The 19,005-nt window shown below is 37.7% G+C and overlaps 2 protein-coding genes and 2 non-coding genes across 5 annotated transcripts; 3 read left to right on the plus strand and 1 right to left on the minus strand.

The window, feature by feature from the left end:
• Positions 1 to 3,933: 3,933 nt before the first annotated feature.
• On the plus strand, positions 3,934 to 7,363 carry LOC117614712 (ankyrin-3-like). 2 transcript variants are annotated; one of them, XM_034343608.1, is made up of 4 exons: positions 3,934 to 4,434; positions 4,903 to 5,178; positions 5,410 to 5,547; positions 5,671 to 7,363. In XM_034343608.1, the coding sequence occupies exons 1-4, from the start codon at positions 4,108 to 4,110 to the stop codon at positions 7,216 to 7,218; spliced, it is 2,289 nt and encodes a 762-aa protein (XP_034199499.1). In that variant the 5' UTR covers positions 3,934 to 4,107; the 3' UTR covers positions 7,219 to 7,363. The 2 variants fall into 2 exon arrangements, with proteins under 2 accessions (XP_034199499.1, XP_034199500.1); XM_034343609.1 differs by having other exon boundaries at positions 5,674 to 7,363.
• Positions 7,364 to 7,827: 464 nt separating this feature from the next.
• On the plus strand, positions 7,828 to 15,666 carry LOC117616495 (probable pre-mRNA-splicing factor ATP-dependent RNA helicase DEAH4). The gene is made up of 15 exons (XM_034345831.1): positions 7,828 to 8,132; positions 8,241 to 8,438; positions 8,574 to 8,791; positions 8,976 to 9,028; positions 9,173 to 9,289; positions 9,375 to 9,466; positions 9,757 to 9,843; positions 12,466 to 12,680; positions 12,774 to 12,866; positions 13,251 to 13,374; positions 13,666 to 13,813; positions 14,029 to 14,098; positions 14,460 to 14,620; positions 14,740 to 14,915; positions 15,014 to 15,666. The coding sequence occupies exons 1-15, from the start codon at positions 7,933 to 7,935 to the stop codon at positions 15,162 to 15,164; spliced, it is 2,103 nt and encodes a 700-aa protein (XP_034201722.1). The 5' UTR covers positions 7,828 to 7,932; the 3' UTR covers positions 15,165 to 15,666.
• A 425-nt stretch (positions 15,667 to 16,091) lies between these two features.
• LOC117616840 lies at positions 16,092 to 16,287 on the plus strand. Its single transcript, XR_004584191.1, has one exon. It is a non-coding gene; the product is annotated as a U2 spliceosomal RNA (small nuclear RNA).
• A 2,256-nt stretch (positions 16,288 to 18,543) lies between these two features.
• LOC117616858 lies at positions 18,544 to 18,663 on the minus strand. Its single transcript, XR_004584206.1, has one exon. It is a non-coding gene; the product is annotated as a U5 spliceosomal RNA (small nuclear RNA).
• Between the last annotated feature and the right edge of the window lie 342 nt (positions 18,664 to 19,005).

The following is a 19,005-nucleotide window of genomic DNA, read 5'->3' on the forward strand; positions in this document are numbered from 1 at the left end:
CGTTAGGGCCGGGGACCCGACCCGACGGGTATTATTGCCATCCCTAAATGACACACTACTTATCTGGTAGTAAGTGCCAAAGGATAATGAGAAGTACCATAAGGGAGTTGTACGACACAACCATAACTAGCCACCAAGAATGCACCACGAAACCTATAAGAATAAACCAATAAGACATGGACATGAACAACATACCTCCCAGGTGAGGAATATGAATGGCAAGTGAGAGCTGACAACGATGAAACCCCAAAACAGCATAACCAAGCCAAACGTTGCAATCAAAGAAAAGTACTAAATGGCGGGGTCCCACTGGCATAGCTAATGTGAGCATGCATAGTCGACTAGCGGCTCGATAGGTAGCTGGATATAAGTTCGAGCATTCGTGGCGAGGTTGAATAAAGTTATTGGCTCTTTTTTCAACAAATAATCACTCTTGTTTATATATACATAATTGTAAAAAAAGATGTAAATGAAGTGGTAAAAAAATTACAAAAAATGATGCAATACATAAGTCAAATTTGGAATGGCCCCATTTTCACTCGTTTAGTGGCTCGGCACTAGCACGGGCTGAGCCCATATGGGCACTAGCGGACCCAGGAATTTTTTAGCGGAGGTGCAATTTTGGCTAGGATTTATTTATAAAAAGAAAACAAAAAAACAAACGTGTTGTTTTAACTCTCAAACTTTGGACCCTTATGAGTACTGTCTTAGGGGGAGCTTATTCAAGCAAATATTTCTTCAATACATAAGAGTTTGGTTATTCTTGTAAAACTCTTTGTTGATTGAACATCTAAGGTTTTTTACCTAGATTGACCTTATGTCCCTTCATGCATTCATATCATACACGAAAAATTGTTTTATGTAAAAATATGGGCTAAGTATGAAAAATGGTTTTTCGGAATAATCATTTTCTCAAGATAATTTTTGGCTGCTTTTATTCCTTACACATCAAATAAGAAAATTTTATTTTATGGGATTTTAGTATGAAGTATATTGACTTTATTTTTAGCCTAAATCGTATTTTGCACTAAAACCGATTTTTTATATTTTGATTTGGTGGGAATTTGATTTTCTAGTATTTTTATTTGAATCCAAATAGGGGGTACTTCCTTATTTATATTGTAAACTTGAGTAATATAAAAATAAATGAAGTAAAAGAACAAAGTTGCGGCCTTAATAGGTCCACCATTGCATAATTGCTCGGGTCGTGGGCTTGTGTTGGGATTGGTGATTTTCATAAATTGATGGCCCTGGCATAGCCTGTTTATTAAATGTGCCAACTCTAAATGGACCAGCCCTGCTTGGCATGACTCGTTTGACACCTCTATTCCATAACAACATTATTTTGCCCAAGACTCCCCTAAACAAACCTTCATTTTTTACGACATGTAATTTGGTAAGGTAGTGGTGAAGCAAGCAGTAACGACTCTCCATTTCTCTGGTAGTAAGTACCAAAGGATAATGAGCAGTACCATAAGTGAGTTGTACGACACAACCATAACTAGCCACCAAGAGTGCACCATGAAACCTCTAAGGATAAACCAATAAGATATGCACACGAGGAATGTACCTCCCAAGTGAGGAATATGAATGGCATGTGAAAACTAATGAGAAGCCCCTAAAATAGCATCACCGTGCCAAACGTTGTAATTAAATAGAAGTACTAAATGTCTGGGTCACACCGACATAGCCAATGTAAGCATGCATAGTCAACTAGCAACTTGGCGGGTGGTTGGATATAAGTTCGTAGCGAGGTTGAATGAAGTTATTGGCCTCTTTTTCAACAAATAATAAATCTTATTTATATAAACATAATTGTAAAAAAAAGATTTAAATGAAGTTGTAAAAAAAATTACCAAAAAAAAAAGAAAGAGAAGAAGAAGCAATACATAAGTCAATTTTGGTATGGGCCCATCTTGCCCCGTTTAGTGGCCCGACATGAGCACGACTCGAAATTGGCGATTTTCATAAATGAACGGGCCTGGCACGATCGATTTATTAAATGAGCCAACTGTAAACTAATCAGGCCAACCCTGCGCCGCTTGTTTGACACCTATATTTCATACGAGCATTATTTTGCTCGGAATTTTCCTAAACAAAGCCTTCATTTTTTATGATACGTAGTTTGGAAAGGTGGTGTACATGTCAGAATATACACATCTGCTACTTAACCTTATACCTATATGGTTGTAAGTTGATCTGTACATATCAAGTGAATTAAAATGTGAAATTGTTCTGAATGTTGTTTGAATACAAAAATGTGGTTCCCTGATTTTACTATGACTCTAAAAGTACCAAAACGAACCTTTAAGATTAATCTTTTTTGTTTAAGTTTTGTTTGGAATAAAGAAAAAATTAATATTGCTGCCATGGCAGCATGCTAACTTGCCCAATGTAGCCCATCCAGTTTTCATGTCTTTTGTTAAGTTGGAAATGCTGACTTGCTGACACCCCTTTTCCATAGTTAAGTGTACATATCAGAGTAGGCAGCCATCCTTTGTTTCTCAATTAAACTTAATGCAATAAAGAAATTAGGGTTAAGCGGCAGGCCACCAATGTTATGACTTTGTGTGGATAGATAGGGATTTGCGCAAACAAAACAAGTAAGCAACCTCCACATTGCATATAATTTTTTTTTTAATGTTAACAATAATGTTATAATGGTGAGTTATTGTGACTCCAAGAAGACATGAAATGCAGGCTAAATCCGGCAGTAGATGAGTTGAAGTTGTTGAACGCTATGTGTATGTGGGACAAGCAAAGTCCATGGAATCCTATGTCGTTAAAAATAAGAACTAATCTTTGGCTGTATCGATAATCACTTTTAATTTAGTTTACATCAGAGTCTACATCCCCGAGCATGATTTAGAGTTTGTTTGGAATTACTATGATAAAAAATACTTCTCTTAGAGTTCGTGTGGAACTGCTTTGATAAGAAACTCCTCTCATAAGTGCTTTTATGATTCATACTTCTAAATTTTTCTCTCAAACGATATCAGAAAAATAATTGTTTATATTTTTTGTGCTCGGCCAGTTGCAAAACCATTTCGATTAAGCAAATACAATTTTGGTTGGTTAGAATTTGGCTTGACGGCTGAATCTGGATAAATCATTTCCAAATTTTAAGTCAGTTCAAATGGAAATGATTTTAGAGCATATGTAACGCCTACAAAGACATCAGTTTTTTTTATATGAAATCTAATCATCTGGTTCATTGGATATAAGCAAAAAATTTAATCGGATTAGGTGATTATAATTCCATCTTTGTGAGGAACACTTTTTCCTTCTTTCTTTCTTTTTTTTGGTTGCCAAATTTCTTTCTCTTTTCTTGATCAAGCATCAATTATTTATTTTTATAATATTCATTTTACCTAACATTCAACAAAACAAAAAATAATCATAAGCTTTATACTAATCACTTTTTCATCCTCCTTAAATAATAATAATAATAATACCAACACATTTTTGTACGATTTAAAAATTAGATTCAGATCCTTTATTTTGATTTTTTCTATCATAATCTGCTTAATTTTTCCTCTATGCATAACACCTCATTTAAATCGGCTTGACTTTTCTTTTTCATAAAATGCATTCATTATATGGAATACGCATAATATTTTTCTAAAACAGATTAAATACAAACACAAATCATCTCACCCATTGAATTCTAGTAATTATGCCACTAATATTGTGTCAAAAAAAAAAAAAAAAAGAGAGAGAGAGAAAATGACAAATCCCAAATCGAAACGATAGAAACTAGAAAGATTTGTAGGCCTGAAATTGGCTTAACACAATTAGTGGGGCCCACAGTGGACCCATTGTAAAAAAACAAAAACAAAAACTTGTACAACAATTTGATTTCTGACCAAGTCAACGTCAAATATATTTAGCTCACATTTCTACACAACCCCCCCCAAGCAAACAAATGTCTTCCCTCTCTTTCTCTCTCAAGCTTCTCTCTGACGCCAAAAGCCCAACACACTGAACAAGCAAAACAGAGCCATCTCTGCAAACACACAATCACAAAAGCCAGCCGGCCAGCCAGCCAGCCAGCCAGCCAACCACGAAGCTCTTTCAGAGGTTTCCATTCGACGAAACGTTTCGCCAATGACGGTGTTTCGAAACTCGAGCGCGGTACCCCTCTCCGGCAAAGCGCACGTGTTTCCGGTCGACTACGAGGCCGAGGTTTCGCAGCGCCTGGTGGACGCTTCGCACGACAGCGATTTGAAGTCGGCGTGTGAGTGTTTGGGCGATCCTTTCGTGGACGTGAACTTCGTCGGGACAGTGTGCTTGAAGTCGAAGAAGACAGAGATTGTGGTGCAGGGCGAGTCGGCGCACGAGGTTCGTGTCGAGTACGAGGAGTTCAAGACGCAGGTCACTGCTTTGTTCCTCGCCGCTCATTCTGGAAATTTGACGCTTGTTAGGAAGCTCCTGGTAACGTCATCAATATCATTTTTTTAAATTTTCATTTAGACCGTTGTGAATATTTTTTTAAAGAAAAATTGGTATTTTGTGTTTGTTTCTTGGGAAAATGAGGGAAAATTGATGTGAAATTGCATCATGGTGCTTGTTTTGTTTAGACATTCATGCTGACGTGTCAGATTTTATTATTATTATTTATTATTTTTGATCTTCCTATTTTGAAATCGTAGTATATACTGTAACTGACGCGAGGTTGAGGAAAATCGAGCATTTATGAGCTACAATGAATTCAATTGCATCTTTATTTTTTATTTTTTAGTTTTAGGTAAATACTACAGTCAGTGTGTTCCCACACCGAAGGGTGGGATTATCCCCGCTCGGGGTCATCTTTGATCATTTGTACCTGTATTTTCTTTTTAGCCAAATCAGCAATGGATATGACTTTTTTTTTTTTCCTTTTCTCCTCATTTCATGCGACAGGGTTATGGAGCCAATGTGAATCAAAAACTGTTTCGGGGCTATGCAACAACAGCAGCAGTAAGAGAAGACCACTTGGAGATATTGGAGGTGCTTATCAATGGCGGGGCATCTCAGCAGGCATGTGAGGAGGCTTTATTGGAGGCAAGCTACTTGGGCAGGGCTAGGTCTGCCGAGATGCTCATGGGATCCGATTTGATCCGCCCTCAAGCTGCAATACACGCTCTTGTATCTGCTTGCTGCAGAGGCTTTGTCCATGTAGTTGACACGCTCATCAAGGTAATTCTTGAACATGATAGACTAATTGGAAATCTATTATGGTTTAACTTGAATTAATCTCAGTCTACAGATTGCCTAAAACATGACCCTTAAATTATGTCAACAACATTATATAGCTGTGAAGTATAAGCAAAGCAAGGTTGCCAACTTACCATCATGAAAATGTGTCTTCTGTAATTGGTTGAACCTATAATTTTGTTTGATGACAGTGATGCTATTGATTGGTGGCAGTGTGGGGTGGATGTCGATGCAACTGATCGAGCGCTGCTTCAATCTTGTATGCCATCTCTATACACCAACGTTCACTGTAATGCGCTTGTTGCTGCCGTTGTTAGCCGGCAGATTTCTGTTGTCAGACTCTTGTTGCAGGTTAGCACTGACCCTTCACTTGGTATACTATGCATACCTTTTCCTAAGAAGCAAATTGTAAGGTGGAGCAGAGGTGGTTTATGCATTTATATCTAATGTTATGTATGTTTTGCAACAAAATAGCAGGCTGGAGTTAGAACAGATATAAAAGTGAGTCTGGGGGGCTGGTCCTGGGATGTAAGTACCGGGGAAGAATTTCGGGTGGGTGCAGGACTAGCTGAGCCTTACAGTGTGACCTGGTGTGCTGTGGAGTACTTTGAAGCCAGTGGTGCTATCTTGCGCTTGCTCTTGCAACACCTCTCCCCAAACATTCCTCACTTTGGGAGGACTCTCATTCACCATGCCATCTTATGTAACAATGAAAGAGCAGTAGATGTGCTTTTGAATAGTGGCGCGGATGTGGAAGTTCCGATTAAGACGACAACTTCAAAAACTGACTGCCCCATTCACTTGGCTTCACGGCTTGGATTACCTGCGGTTCTGCAACGACTGATTAATGATGGGTGTGATGTAAACTCTCAAACAGGATCGGGAGAAACTGCACTAATGATCTGTGCTAGATATAAGCATCAGGAATGCCTAAAATTTTTGGCTGCAGATGGTGCTGATTTTGGCCTGGTCAATTCTTCTGGTCATAGTGCAAGCTCAATTGCAGAGTCAGCTAGGTGGGCTCTTGGCTTCCAACAAGCAGTTTTAGATGTGATTCGATCTGGGAAGGATGTTCAATCAAGCAATAGATCAATATTTTCTCCTCTAATGTTTGTGACTCGAGCAAATGATGTTGAGGCTTTGAAGAAACTGATTGAGGGAGCAGACATCGATCTCGACGAGCAAGATGAAAATGGAAACTCAGCTGTCATGATAGCTGCAGCAGGTGGTTACCTGGAAGCTTTCAAATTGCTTATCCATGCTGGGGCTGACATGAACCTAGAGAACAAACATGGTCAGAACATAAAGGAACTCTTAGAAATAAATCAAAACGGTGCAGAATTTGAAAAATTAATGGTTAAACATGCACCTCGAAAGAAATTTGATAGTCCAGTTGCGTTTTACACTCTACACCAGGCAGCACAGCATGGAGACTTTGATTTTGTTCATACATTGATAATCAGAGGGCAAGATATTAATGCTCCTGATGCTGATGGATATACTCCATTGATGTTAGCAGCAAGAGGAGGCCATGCTATGGTCTGCGGGCTTTTGATTTCTTTCAAGGCTAGATGTGACATTGTGAATGCAAGACATGAGACGGCACTTTTGCTTGCAAGGAAAAGTGGAACTGGGAAGGATGCAGAGAATGTGATATTGGATGAGCTTGCAAGAAAACTTGTGTTGGGTGGAACTCATGTGAAGAAGCACACAAAGTGCGGCAAAGGAACTCCCCATAGAAAAGTCTTGAAAATGGTGGGGAGTGTTGGGATTTTGCAGTGGGGGAAGTCAAGTAAGAGAAAGGTGATTTGCAAAAAGGCCGAGGTTGGGGCTAGCGATTCGTTTCGATGGAATCGTAGGAGGAAATTCGATACTGATGAACCTGGACTCTTCCATGTGGTGACCACAAAGAACAAGGAGCTGCATTTTGTGTGTGAAAGTGGGATTGAAATGGCTCAGTTGTGGGTGAGAGGGATCAAGCTTGTGACAATGAAAGCTGTTTTTGGAAACTGGCAAGAATGAATGAATGAAGCTGTGCATGGGAGACTCTTGTTCAATTGAAGCAGTTTTTTTTTTTTATGCTTTTTGTTCATCTCATTGTACTTGTTTGTTGTATTTCTTATCCTTATGCGTTGTAGATCACTCACTTCCACAAGTAGAAATTTAACAGCCCCCTCTGAATATGAAATCTTTGTAATTAAGTAATAACTTTTGCACAAAAGGTCTTAAACTCAGTTAAATAAGTAGTTTACTAATTTAAATTTGACCAAAGAACAAATGTTGGGAAAGCTTTTGATAATCAAACTCAAACTTTTTATTTTATTTTTACAAGGTGATATTCTAATTACTCTAATGTGCGGGGAGGGAGATCCAACTCAAGTGCAGATGGACGGGAATATTGGCATGATCAATTGGAATAATTCACATCTGCAAACCCAAACGGTTTTTGGAGACCAATATTTTCTGAAGGCTTCTGGAAATCTCTTCCATTGAAATTGTTGGGTAATTAATGTTAGTAATTCACAATTACAAACAGTTGTAGATAATAATTAGGATGCAATTAAACAAACAACAAACAACTATTTGAGACGGTGTCGTTAGGTGTTCCCTAAAAAAACCGTTGAAAAACAATTGAGTTTTCTAAAACCCTGATTTCAATTTTCTTGCAAATAATTCTCAAAAACCCTATTCTTCTTTCCTGTCACTCTGCAATTTTGAAGCTTGGCTATTCTATCAATGGCGGACCTACCAATCCTCCAATTCGAAGAGACAATCATGAAAGCAGTAGAAGAAAACACGGTCGTAGTGATTATCGGAGAGACTGGTTCAGGAAAGAGCACCCAACTCTCTCAAATACTTCACAGAAGGGGCTACACCAAGTCTGGAATCGTCGGCGTCACTCAGCCTCGCCGAGTCGCCGCTGTCTCCGTTGCCAGGTATAGTGTAAAGCCGCCATTGTTTGGTTCATTGGCTTCTGAATTGATCTTGCGTTTTACACTATTCGAAATGAGTTGTTTATTATAATTTGTTGAAATTGTACACAGACGAGTTTCACAGGAGCTTGGTGTCCGGCTTGGGGATGAAGTTGGATACGCCATCAGATTTGAAGATAGAACGTCAGAGAGGACGCGTATCAAGTACCTCACTGATGGAGTTCTCCTTCGTGAAAGTCTTTCCAATCCAGAGCTCGATGAGTACTCTGTAGTAATACTTGATGAAGCTCATGAAAGGAGCCTGAACACGTACCATTTCTCTCTCTCTCTCTCTCTCTCTCTCTCTCTCTCTCTCATTATTTTCTTTGTGGTTTACTAATTGTTATTTTGTGTTCTTAGAATTTCTAGTATTTGTTTATTTAAAATGTGCATTTTGTGAACCAGGGACATATTGCTGGGACTGATGAAACGCTTGGTTGAAAGGCGTGCCTCAAATTTCAAGGTTCTGATCACTTCAGCAACTCTTGATGGTGAAAAAGTATCACAATTCTTTTCAGAATGCCCTGTAGTGAGAGTCCCAGGGAAGTTATTTCCAGTCGAAATAGTGTACAGTCATGAGCGTCCTGTCAGCTATCTTGAGTCATCTTTAGCAACAGCTCTCGGTATGATTTGGTTTTTTAGTTTACTTGTTGCCTCATCGTTGTATATATCTTTATATAATTAATGTGGTATCTTCTCTCTGTTGTTTTAAGTTGACGTTTTTCTTCCAGTTTAGTATATAACAGTTTCCAAATTCTTCTTCTTCTGTTGGTAAGAGGTTGAACTAACCAGTTTCTCTTTTTACAGATATACATATGAAGGAAGGGGAAGGTGATGTCTTAATATTCATGACTGGGCAGGTGAGATGCTGTATTCTTACTGTATTTTCCTTTTATGACATCCTATGTACATGTGAGTCTGTGACTACTTTGGATTAATACTGTTGATTACATTGGTTTTCCCCACAATGTTTCTATTGACCAAGAAAGTGTAATTCTGCATAGGATGATATAGATAAGTTGGTATCTAAGTTAGAAGATAGAGTTCGAAGCCTGGAAGAAGGGTCTTGCATGGATGCCATAATCCTTCCTCTTCATGGTTCTTTGCAGCCTGAAATGCAGGCAAGTAGACTTTTGTATTTGTGTTCTATTTTTGGAGGGTTTATCGTAATACTTTGTTGGTTGATGCTTCATCTTTTCTATACAGGTACGTGTTTTTGGACCTCGACCTCCAAATTGTAGGAGATTTATTGTTGCCACAAACATTGCTGAAACTTCTTTGACTGTTGATGGTGTTGTGTAAGAGAAGAAACTAATGCCTATCTATCTATCACATTCATTCTGCTTTTTATTTATTTATTTATATATATTGCTTCATATAAAATGGGGGCGTTGCTTGGATGAAATTTACTTAATGATTCTGTGGAAGCAATGATATCGGTCGAATTCAAGAAAACATTTATGCTACATTGTTTGTTCACTCTTCCTCCTATGTATGGAGTTTGATTTATTATCAGTTATTCTGGTCGTGCCATAATTGAATGACGTTTTCTGTTTTCTCATACTTAGAAATTATGTGTGAATCACAGGTATGTTATTGATTCTGGTTATGTGAAGCAACGGCAGTACAACCCGTCAACTGGCATGTATTCCCTCGATGTTGTTCAAATTAGCAAGTAAGGAGTTGGTAGTTCCATTTTTATCATATAGCTTGTTAATATTTCTGTCTTTGCACTTCAATTCATTATTGTGTTTTTTTTTTTTTTCGGTTCTTGGGTTATTTTTGTGCAATTATGGTGGACGTGTTGCCTGGTTTTTCCAAAGGATAATCTCTTATCTTCCTTATTCGCAGATCTTATACTCCACCAATTATTAGTTTGCTATAAGGTTTCTAACACATATGAGCAGTAATTTGAATCTTGATCCATTTCATTCCTATGTGAAAAGATTTGAAACGGAAGTTCACCAGGCCTTTTCTGATGTAGGATATGGGTAAATTGGGTATTTAGGTAGTTTAGCGGAAGCGAAAACAATGGGAAAACAGAAAATAGAACAAAAGGGATAAGTCTGGAATCACTCCAGGGGTTTGGCTTCACACCAAGTAGTCTCCAATCTCGGGAAAATAAGCTTTTCTTTATATCTCAACAACTGAATTTTAAAGAACTACATGGGGGTATTTATAGCAAACTAAAACCTAGAAACAAAAGGATAAAAATCCCTTAATAAAAAAGAAATCCTAATCCACCAAGGAACTAAGTAAAAATAAACTAGGAAACTTAAATCAAATCCGACTAAAAAACTGGAAACTAAAATCCTAGTGAAATCTGGAAAACTAGAGAATCTAGGAAACTAATAAATCAGGCAACTAACTAATGATGTTTGCATCAATTCTCCTTGGCTGAAAAGATCTCGACTCAGGCGAGATAAAGCTGTAAGAACATTCAAAAATGTCGGGATCAATGTACGGCAGGTTCTCCTTTGCAATCCGAGTACTATGAGAATCTGGTCTAACTTCCACTTGACTAGGAACTTCTGCATCTTCCTTACATTCTTTAAGCGTAATGATATGTAGAGCTTTGGTTTTACCAACTCTGTCTTGCTCCTCTTTGTTTGGTATAGATTGATTCATGAGCTTGGGTTGAAGTGGCTTCATCGTGATCTTCTTTCCTTTATGGATGAACGAACATATATTTTCTTGACCCAAGATGGTAAAGTTGTAATCGTAGATCCATGGTCTTCCCAAGAGAATATGACTCACATCCATGTCCACCACATCACACCAAACATGATCTTTGTAAGATGAAAACTGTATAGGAACATGACATCGTTGGGTAACAGGGATAGAAGATGTATTGTCAATCCATGCTACTCTGTATGGCACAAGATGCTTCTCGGGCAACAAACCAAGATGAGAAACAGTCAGCGTTGACACCACATTGATACAACTCCCATTATCTATGACCACCTTACAATCTTTATCTCCAGACTTGATGTAAGTGTGGAAAATGGAAGTCCTATGCCAATCCTCAGTTTCCTTCCTAGGTTGAGCCAAAGTACACCTTACTACTGCTAATGTTGGATGAGGGACTTCAAAGTCGATTCCACAATCTTCATCAGGTTGTTGGGGTTCATAAATATCTTCCTCAAATTCGCCTTGATTGTCAGCTTGTTTGTTGATGTGTGCACACAGATTTCTTGTTGCCTCCTTCGTTGGGCATTGGACAGCGAAGTGTCCATATCCTTGGCATCTGTAACATCTTTGCGTTCCACCACCACCACATGCATCAACTAGCACTCTTTTTCCCATGGCAGTTTTTACTAAATTAGTCGTAGATGTTGGAGTCGTGGAACTTGGAGTCACAGATGTGCCAACATGACAATCAGATCTTTGAGAATCAGTTTGCTTGACTACATTGGACGACTTTAGATACTTCTCTAGTTCTTGTACCATCTGAAACACCCTCTCTAAAGTATTCATAGTATGAGGAATTAATTCCCTTTGAAGCTCTGGACGAAGTCCTGATCTAAACCGAGAAATAGTCATCCTTCGATCTTCCCTTATGTCACATCGCAACATGAATTCCTCAAATTTTGCAATATATTCAGCAACCGGCATGTCGTCTTGACGAAGAGTTTGCCACTCGTCCAACAAACCTTGTTGATAGGATAATGGTATACATTTCTGCTTCAACCTTTCTTTCATCTCACCCCAATGGATGATTGGTTCTTCACCAGCTTTCTCTAGCTGTGTTTCAACATTGGTCCAAAACAATCCAGCTTGACCCACCAATTTTATCTTAGCAAATCTCACCCTTCGAGCTTCAGACATGTCATGCCACTCAAAGTAGCGATCCATGGTAGCTAACCAGTCGAGGAGTGCTTTAGGATTTAGCTCACCATCAAAATTAGGAGCGTCAACTTTCACTGATCTCATCACCCTTTCATCAGGGTCTTGCTCATAGCCATGATGAAAATTGTGCCTCTCTGCGTCTCGATCATTCCTTCTATCATGACGTTGTCGATCATGATTCCTCTCTTCTTCACACTTGCTTCATTATGTTGGCTAGCTGCTTCTAAGTCTGCAAGGCGACGTTCCACGAGTCTGGATCTAGTGTCATTTTGATCTAGAAACAAATGTATAGTTATCATTTAAAAAGCATGGGCCAAGGGGCGTAAACCGTAATTCCAATAAAAGGAAGATGTCATGTTTATAGGTTTATAACCTTGAATGTTTATCTTTAAAAGCATGATTGATTCTGCTTATCGTTCTAATAAATTTTGGATTCATATGATTGCAGGGTACAAGCACATCAACGTGCTGGACGAGCAGGAAGAACACGTCCTGGGAAGTGCTATCGATTATACCCTTCTGCGGTTTACGAGGATGAGTTCCTGGATGTAACAATTCCTGAAATACAACGTTCTTCGCTTGCTGGAAGTGTTCTTTATTTGAAATCTTTGGACCTCCCTGATATTGATATTCTCAAATTTGATTTTCTTGATTCTCCTTCACGTAAGACAGTTTTTTTTTCTCTGTGTGTTTCTTCCCTCTTCAGGCATGCATTGATTGCCTATAATCGTTTACATCCAATTGCTTTTGCCACAGCTGAGTCTTTACAAGATGCTCTGAAGCAATTGTATCTTATCGATGCTATTGATGAAAATGGATTGATCACAAGAATTGGAAAAACGATGGCTGGTATTAGATTTACATCCCAATTTTTAAGAGTTATAATTTTATTCACTATGTGTTGCCATTATTTTGAAGCCTGCACAAGTTTTAGTAGTTTTGATAAATTTGGTCTCATTGCACAGTTCCACCATTTTGGACAACAAAAAGTCATTTTATAGCGGTGAACATATTATACATCATCCATATCCTTTGTTGAATTGTAATAAAAGTGTCATCTATGTTTTCATAACATTCTTGCATCGCATTCATGCATGTGCTTTCTTTCCGTATAATATCTGTTACTAGTGTTAGAATTTATTACCTATTGATATGAGTGTTTGTGTTCACACTGAGCATATTCCTTCTTGGATATTTGATGAGTCAGCAGAGCATTTTCTTGATTTTATGCAGAGCTTCCACTAGAACCTTCATTGTCAAGGACCTTAATGGAGGCAAATGAGCATGGTTGCTTATCCCAGGCCTTGACTGTTGCTGCTATGTTATCCGCAGAAACCACATTGCTTCCTGGTCGAAGGTAAACTCATTAAAATTCTCTTAGAAGATGGTGCCCCTATGTATGATGTGGAAGTTTTTTAATAGCATGCATTGTGTTCCTAGTTTGAAGATACTTGCATATCTCAAAATAAGTGAAACTAAATGCGCACACACATGCACACATACGTTCCGGCAGATAGTTAAAGTTTTGCATAACTATGAAATCTGTACTTTAGAAAGATATTTGTATGCCTCTGCACTTTCCAAGTGTCCCTTGAAGTATGAATATTTCATTTGAGATAATTGTAGTTGTGCATGGCTACATTTGTAGCAAGAATACTGAGAAGAAGAGGAAACATGATTATTTGGACCTTCCTGATGGTTCTGGCTGGGGTGATCATATCCAGTTGCTACAGATCTATGAGTGCTGGCATCAGACTAACTATGACATTGATTGGTGCAAGGATTATCAGTTGCAGGTACCCTTTTGTACTCTCTATAAGAAATCTGATATATGTAGACAACTAAGAGAGAGAAGTCATGCGTGTTTCTCTTTAATTTTTTAGAATTTACTTTGGTTTCTCACTATGAGGGAATCTCGTCAAAATTCTGATGCATCATATTAATGACATGTACAGTATGATTCTAATTTCTAATATTTGCACATTATGTTTCTGGAACTCATTGGTTGTAGGTGAGAGGGATGAAGTTTGTGAAGGATGTCAGGAGACAGCTATCTCAGATCATGCAGAAAATAGCAAAAGGTTAGTAAGCTACATTATTGAGGAGCTTACGATCATTGATCACATTAATGAAACATTTTCTTGTAATCTGATCATATGGAGCTTTTAGTTATAATAGATTTGCTAACTGAGGAGTGCTAAATACAGTAACATTTCCAAAATACAATGATTTATGGAACAAAATGAAATGGGATTATAAAAAAAAAAAAGTAAAATATATCAACTGCTGTTCTTTATTTATAGTCTAGAGGTTTTTGTCTTGCAGTGGTCTGTGGTCTTTATTGTTACTGTTTACCTACCACCTGAATATTCTTCTTGCTATGCTTTCGTGATGTTGTTTGCCTTCACTCTATTGATAAGACATTGCATATCTGGAAAACAGGACCATTAGATGTACAGATAAGCAGAAGATGGAAAGAAAGCCAACAGGATTATCACAACTTGAGGAGGGCCTTGTGTGTGGGATATGCAAATCAGCTCGCTGAGAGAATGGTATATCACAATGGGTATCGAACCTTAGGTTTTAAGCCCCAAGTAGTACAGGTATGAACCTTGAGTAGGAAAGTGATTGTGGATAGGTGTATCTTACAGCATTTAGTCAAAGCTTGGAGTGAGTTTTTGGACCCTAAGTCTAGAACTGACACTTATATCTCTTATTTTAGGTGCATCCATCCAGTGTGCTAAAACCCGATGATGAAGGAAAATTGCCAGACTATGTTGTGTACCAAGAACTCATTGCAACTTCCCGCCCATACTTGCGTACTGTATGTGCCGTAAATATTGCTTGGGTCACACCCATTTTGGACAAAGTCAATAAAATAAATATCAACAAGCTGAGGTAAGCCAGTTTTCGTGGAACACAATTCTAAGTAGAAAATGATTTTGTTGCTAATTCAAAGTTTCATTCTGAGCTTTAACCTTTTTCCTTATATGCAGTGGTGGGATTGGTCGTATTGAAGAGCACACAGAGGAAAATATGTCTGATTTGCCAAAGACAGATAACGTTGTTGCAGCAGTTCCTGATGATCACGAAAGTAAAATACAAGCAGCTAGGGAACGATTTCTTGCTCGTAAAGGAAAGAAATGAGCTTATTCACCAGTTGTATTTGATGAAATAGTGGGGTATTGAGTATTAACACCAAAAGAAAGAAAGCTGGTTTGAGCTACAACTGGTAACTACGGAACCCTTTTCTAACCAAATTCCCCACCCTGAAACCAAGCTTAGGCTACCGACTCCCTAACTCCCAAATTAATATCATATCATTGTCAGCCTCATCCATACTACCGTAGTTGCAATCAAGGACTTTTGGAAGGCATGCCCAGCACACCTACCTACTGTATTTTCAATTTTTTCTTCTTCGATCTCGCAGCTTAGATGACCTCTCAATGGCGGATCTTTCGTTACTTTTGCCTCCAAGGAGTATTTGTATTTTGTTATAATCTTCCAGCGTGGCCTATTTTGAGCATGCTGGCTGTTGACATACACTTGTATATGCTAACAATACCAAAAATTCCTCAAATGAGAAGGACCAAAAGGAAAGAGAAAAAGAAAAAAAGAGAGTTTTGTTAGCACTGTTCGGCCACGTGTATGATCAAGCTCATCATTTTATCTATTATCTCGTTATTTCTCCTACTTTTAATTTCGGTATTGAGAGGTTATGGCATGAAGAAGGGGACAATTATACTCTTGTTAGGCAATAACCATCAATCAACATCATTGATTAAGTAGATTAATGGGCAGAATATATAATCTTGATTAACAACAGTCTCATATTGGAAAAGAAGCCATGGATTTAAAATTGATGGATCACCTAATTTGATAATTATGCTGACAACTCACTAGAGATATCATTAACTTTTGAAATTTATGGAACGAGAGGGTGGATGCCAATAATGATCGCAGGGAAAAGAGAAAGCATAATATCTCGCGTATTTTTGTCCCATATCGCTAGCATCATAAAACAGGGAAGCTTGCCATGCCTTATAAAAACGAAAACGAGTTGCTGAACAAATCATACCTTTCTCGGCCTTTTGGCTAAGATCAAGTGTAGTATCTGTTCTTATCAGTTTAATATCTGATACGTGGGTCATTGGCTCACACGATATTAAATTAATTTCTTTAAGGGGAGGGCCCAACACAGTAGCTTGCTACTGGGGTCTTCGCGCGTCGCCTCTGCGTTGCACTACTGCATTGGCCTGGCGCACCCTCCAACTCCAGTTCAAAATGCTTAAAATGCCAGCCATCTCAACCGTAACTCTATGCTTAAACAGGAAGCCAATCTTGATATTATTCTAACAAAATCCAAAATACAAGCCGTTGACCGAATAATTCTCCACTAGTAACCAATACATTTAACAATATGACACATGCCACCTCTGACTCCAGTTCAAAATACTTAAAATGATTTTGAAAGTCTCAAATTTTCCACTTGACAACTTCTTGTTAAGAGCATCTTCAAATCTCCAAATTTTAGCTGGAAGAGGAAGAAATGGAGAACTCTTAATTTCTCTTTCCTATCGAGAAATTGTCCCAAGATATGATGCATTCTTTTTCCCTGCGATCATTAATTTCTCTTTAATTGTCTAAGTATTTTTGTCCCATATCGCTAGCCACCAAATTCAAATAGGAAGTTCTTCAAAATAGAGCAAGTTTCCTAGAGCTACATTTTGTCCTTATTCTAACCAAAATGGCTAAGGAGCAAAGTATAACAACTCTGCCGGAGATGCTCTAATACGTTACTTTTTTTTTGCAATTTTTCATGAATTTTCCTCTACAATTTTTCATGAATTTTCCTCTACAATTTTTCATGAATTTTCTTTTTTGTCCGTTGGATACATCCTTTTTGGAATATATATTTCATAGGCAAATTGAACCAACATGCCCTCTTTGCTTTAACTTGAATCTCATTATACTTCTCAACTCTATTTATTTTTGGTTTCTAACTTCTATGTCCCATCTATGCAGATACTTTTCAACTACTAAGAACATCTCCAGTAAAGTCCAAATTTAAGCCAAATTCTAGCTAAAATAGTAAAAAAGTCATTATAGCAAACTACTAAAAAGGTGTTTCCTCCAATAATGTTCTCTATTTTGACTAATCTCAAATATTGTATTATTTTTAAATTAATTAAAATTTTAATGAGATATTTAGTCATATACTCATTCTTAGCACTAAAACTATAAATAAACCATACACTATTTAATTTCTATAAACAAACCCCAAAAAAAACTCAAAAAATGACAACTAGCCCTATTGAATTTAATTTTGATTATTAAATTACTTTGATGCTCTATTGAGCGTTTTGGGCTTTTTAACGAGGTTTTTGGGTTGAGTTTGTTTTAAAAAATCAATGGCAGTTTGTAATTTAAAAGAAGTTAAAAATCTTTTTGTTATGTTGTAAATGGACTTTTGGTGTGTTTCTAAAGTCTATTTTATACAGTAGGGGTGGGCATTCAAACCGGCAAATCGAAAATCTGAGGCGAACTGCACCGAAAAAAACTGAGTTGACAAAAAAGTCAACAACCAGTCAAAAACCAAACCAGACCGGTTTTGGATCTGGTTCTGTCTTCAAAAATTGGATCGGGTTGAACCGAACCTGTCAAATTAAAAAATATATAATTTCAATATTTATTTATATTCAATGCTATATTTTTAATCTCATAACTAATATTTATCCAAGTTCAATTTCAAAACATCTCTCTTTTCTAGTTTTAATATTTATTTTCCTATGAAATTAAATAATTTATTACTTTCAAAAAAAAATTTATTAATTTAAAAAAATAAATTTTCAGTTGAAATTTGTGTTAAAAAATAATTTTAATAATTTAGTTCAAAATCGAACCGAAATCGGTTCAACCCGAACCGAAACCAATTCAACCCGAACTGGATTTTTTTTGTTAAAATCGAACCAAACAAAACCGGATAAATAGTATCAAATTCGGTTCTAATTTGAGGCAAAAACCGGACCGTGCCCACCCTATCATATAGGATTTTTTTTTTTTTTAAATTTGGGTTCCTATATTGGGTATAATAGTGGATCTCCCAATTTTAAAATCATCCTCATTGACCTCCCAAAGCTCTCTCTCTCTCTCCTTGCTAGGTGTAGCAAAGCCAAAATTAGGTTTTCCAAAATAGAAAGACAAGTAAGAAATATGTTGGAGTGAGAATTTTTTCGTTTTTCTCGCCAAAATGGGTAACTCTGCTGGAGATGCCAAAAAGGGTATATAACCAGAGTTGCTAACTCTGCTGAATATGCTATCAGGTTTAAAAAGGCTCTCTTATCACATGTGTAACATAATTAAAGAGCTTGGAAAATGGAAATTTCCCCATTTTCCTTTCTTACGGCTTTCGACCATTATTGTTACGGAAAAGGCCAAACTTTGACCGAGTCAACCCATTTAACTAAATTATGAAACTGAGCATCAGTCAAAATTATGAGAAACTTTGGGGACTAGAATTGTTAGGACTCTCCTCCGAGAGAGGAGTGTCCTCCAAAAATAAGCGTATGCCACTAAAAGCGGCGAGCACACGGTATTCTTTAGTAAAAGGCGAAAGAATAGTTCGCTCTGTGCTCACCGCGTGGCTCCGTGAGTTCCAATCAAATTTGATGGCCTGATATATAACACGCTTGGTCGCCTCCCGTGCTTCCTCTGGTCGATGTGGGACAAAACATTGAATTTGATTCTTACATCCAAGCTCCGGACTGCAAAACACTTTCTTGTTTCACCAAAAATAACCCAATTCTCTTGTAAAGTGGGCCCTACCAGACAGAAATGTTGTACAAATCGTTGAACTCCAAGCAAACACCATAGCCGGAACCCTGGTGGAGTTGGGAGAGGCTTCAACGTACTTTCGAGTTCAATATTGGATACAAAGTTTCCCCCCAGTTTCCAGATTGCACATTTACACTAGCAAATTATTGCTTGG

This window comes from Prunus dulcis, chromosome 1 (assembly GCF_902201215.1).
Source record: "Prunus dulcis chromosome 1, ALMONDv2, whole genome shotgun sequence".
In the NCBI taxonomy this organism is placed as follows: Eukaryota; Viridiplantae; Streptophyta; class Magnoliopsida; order Rosales; family Rosaceae; genus Prunus; species Prunus dulcis.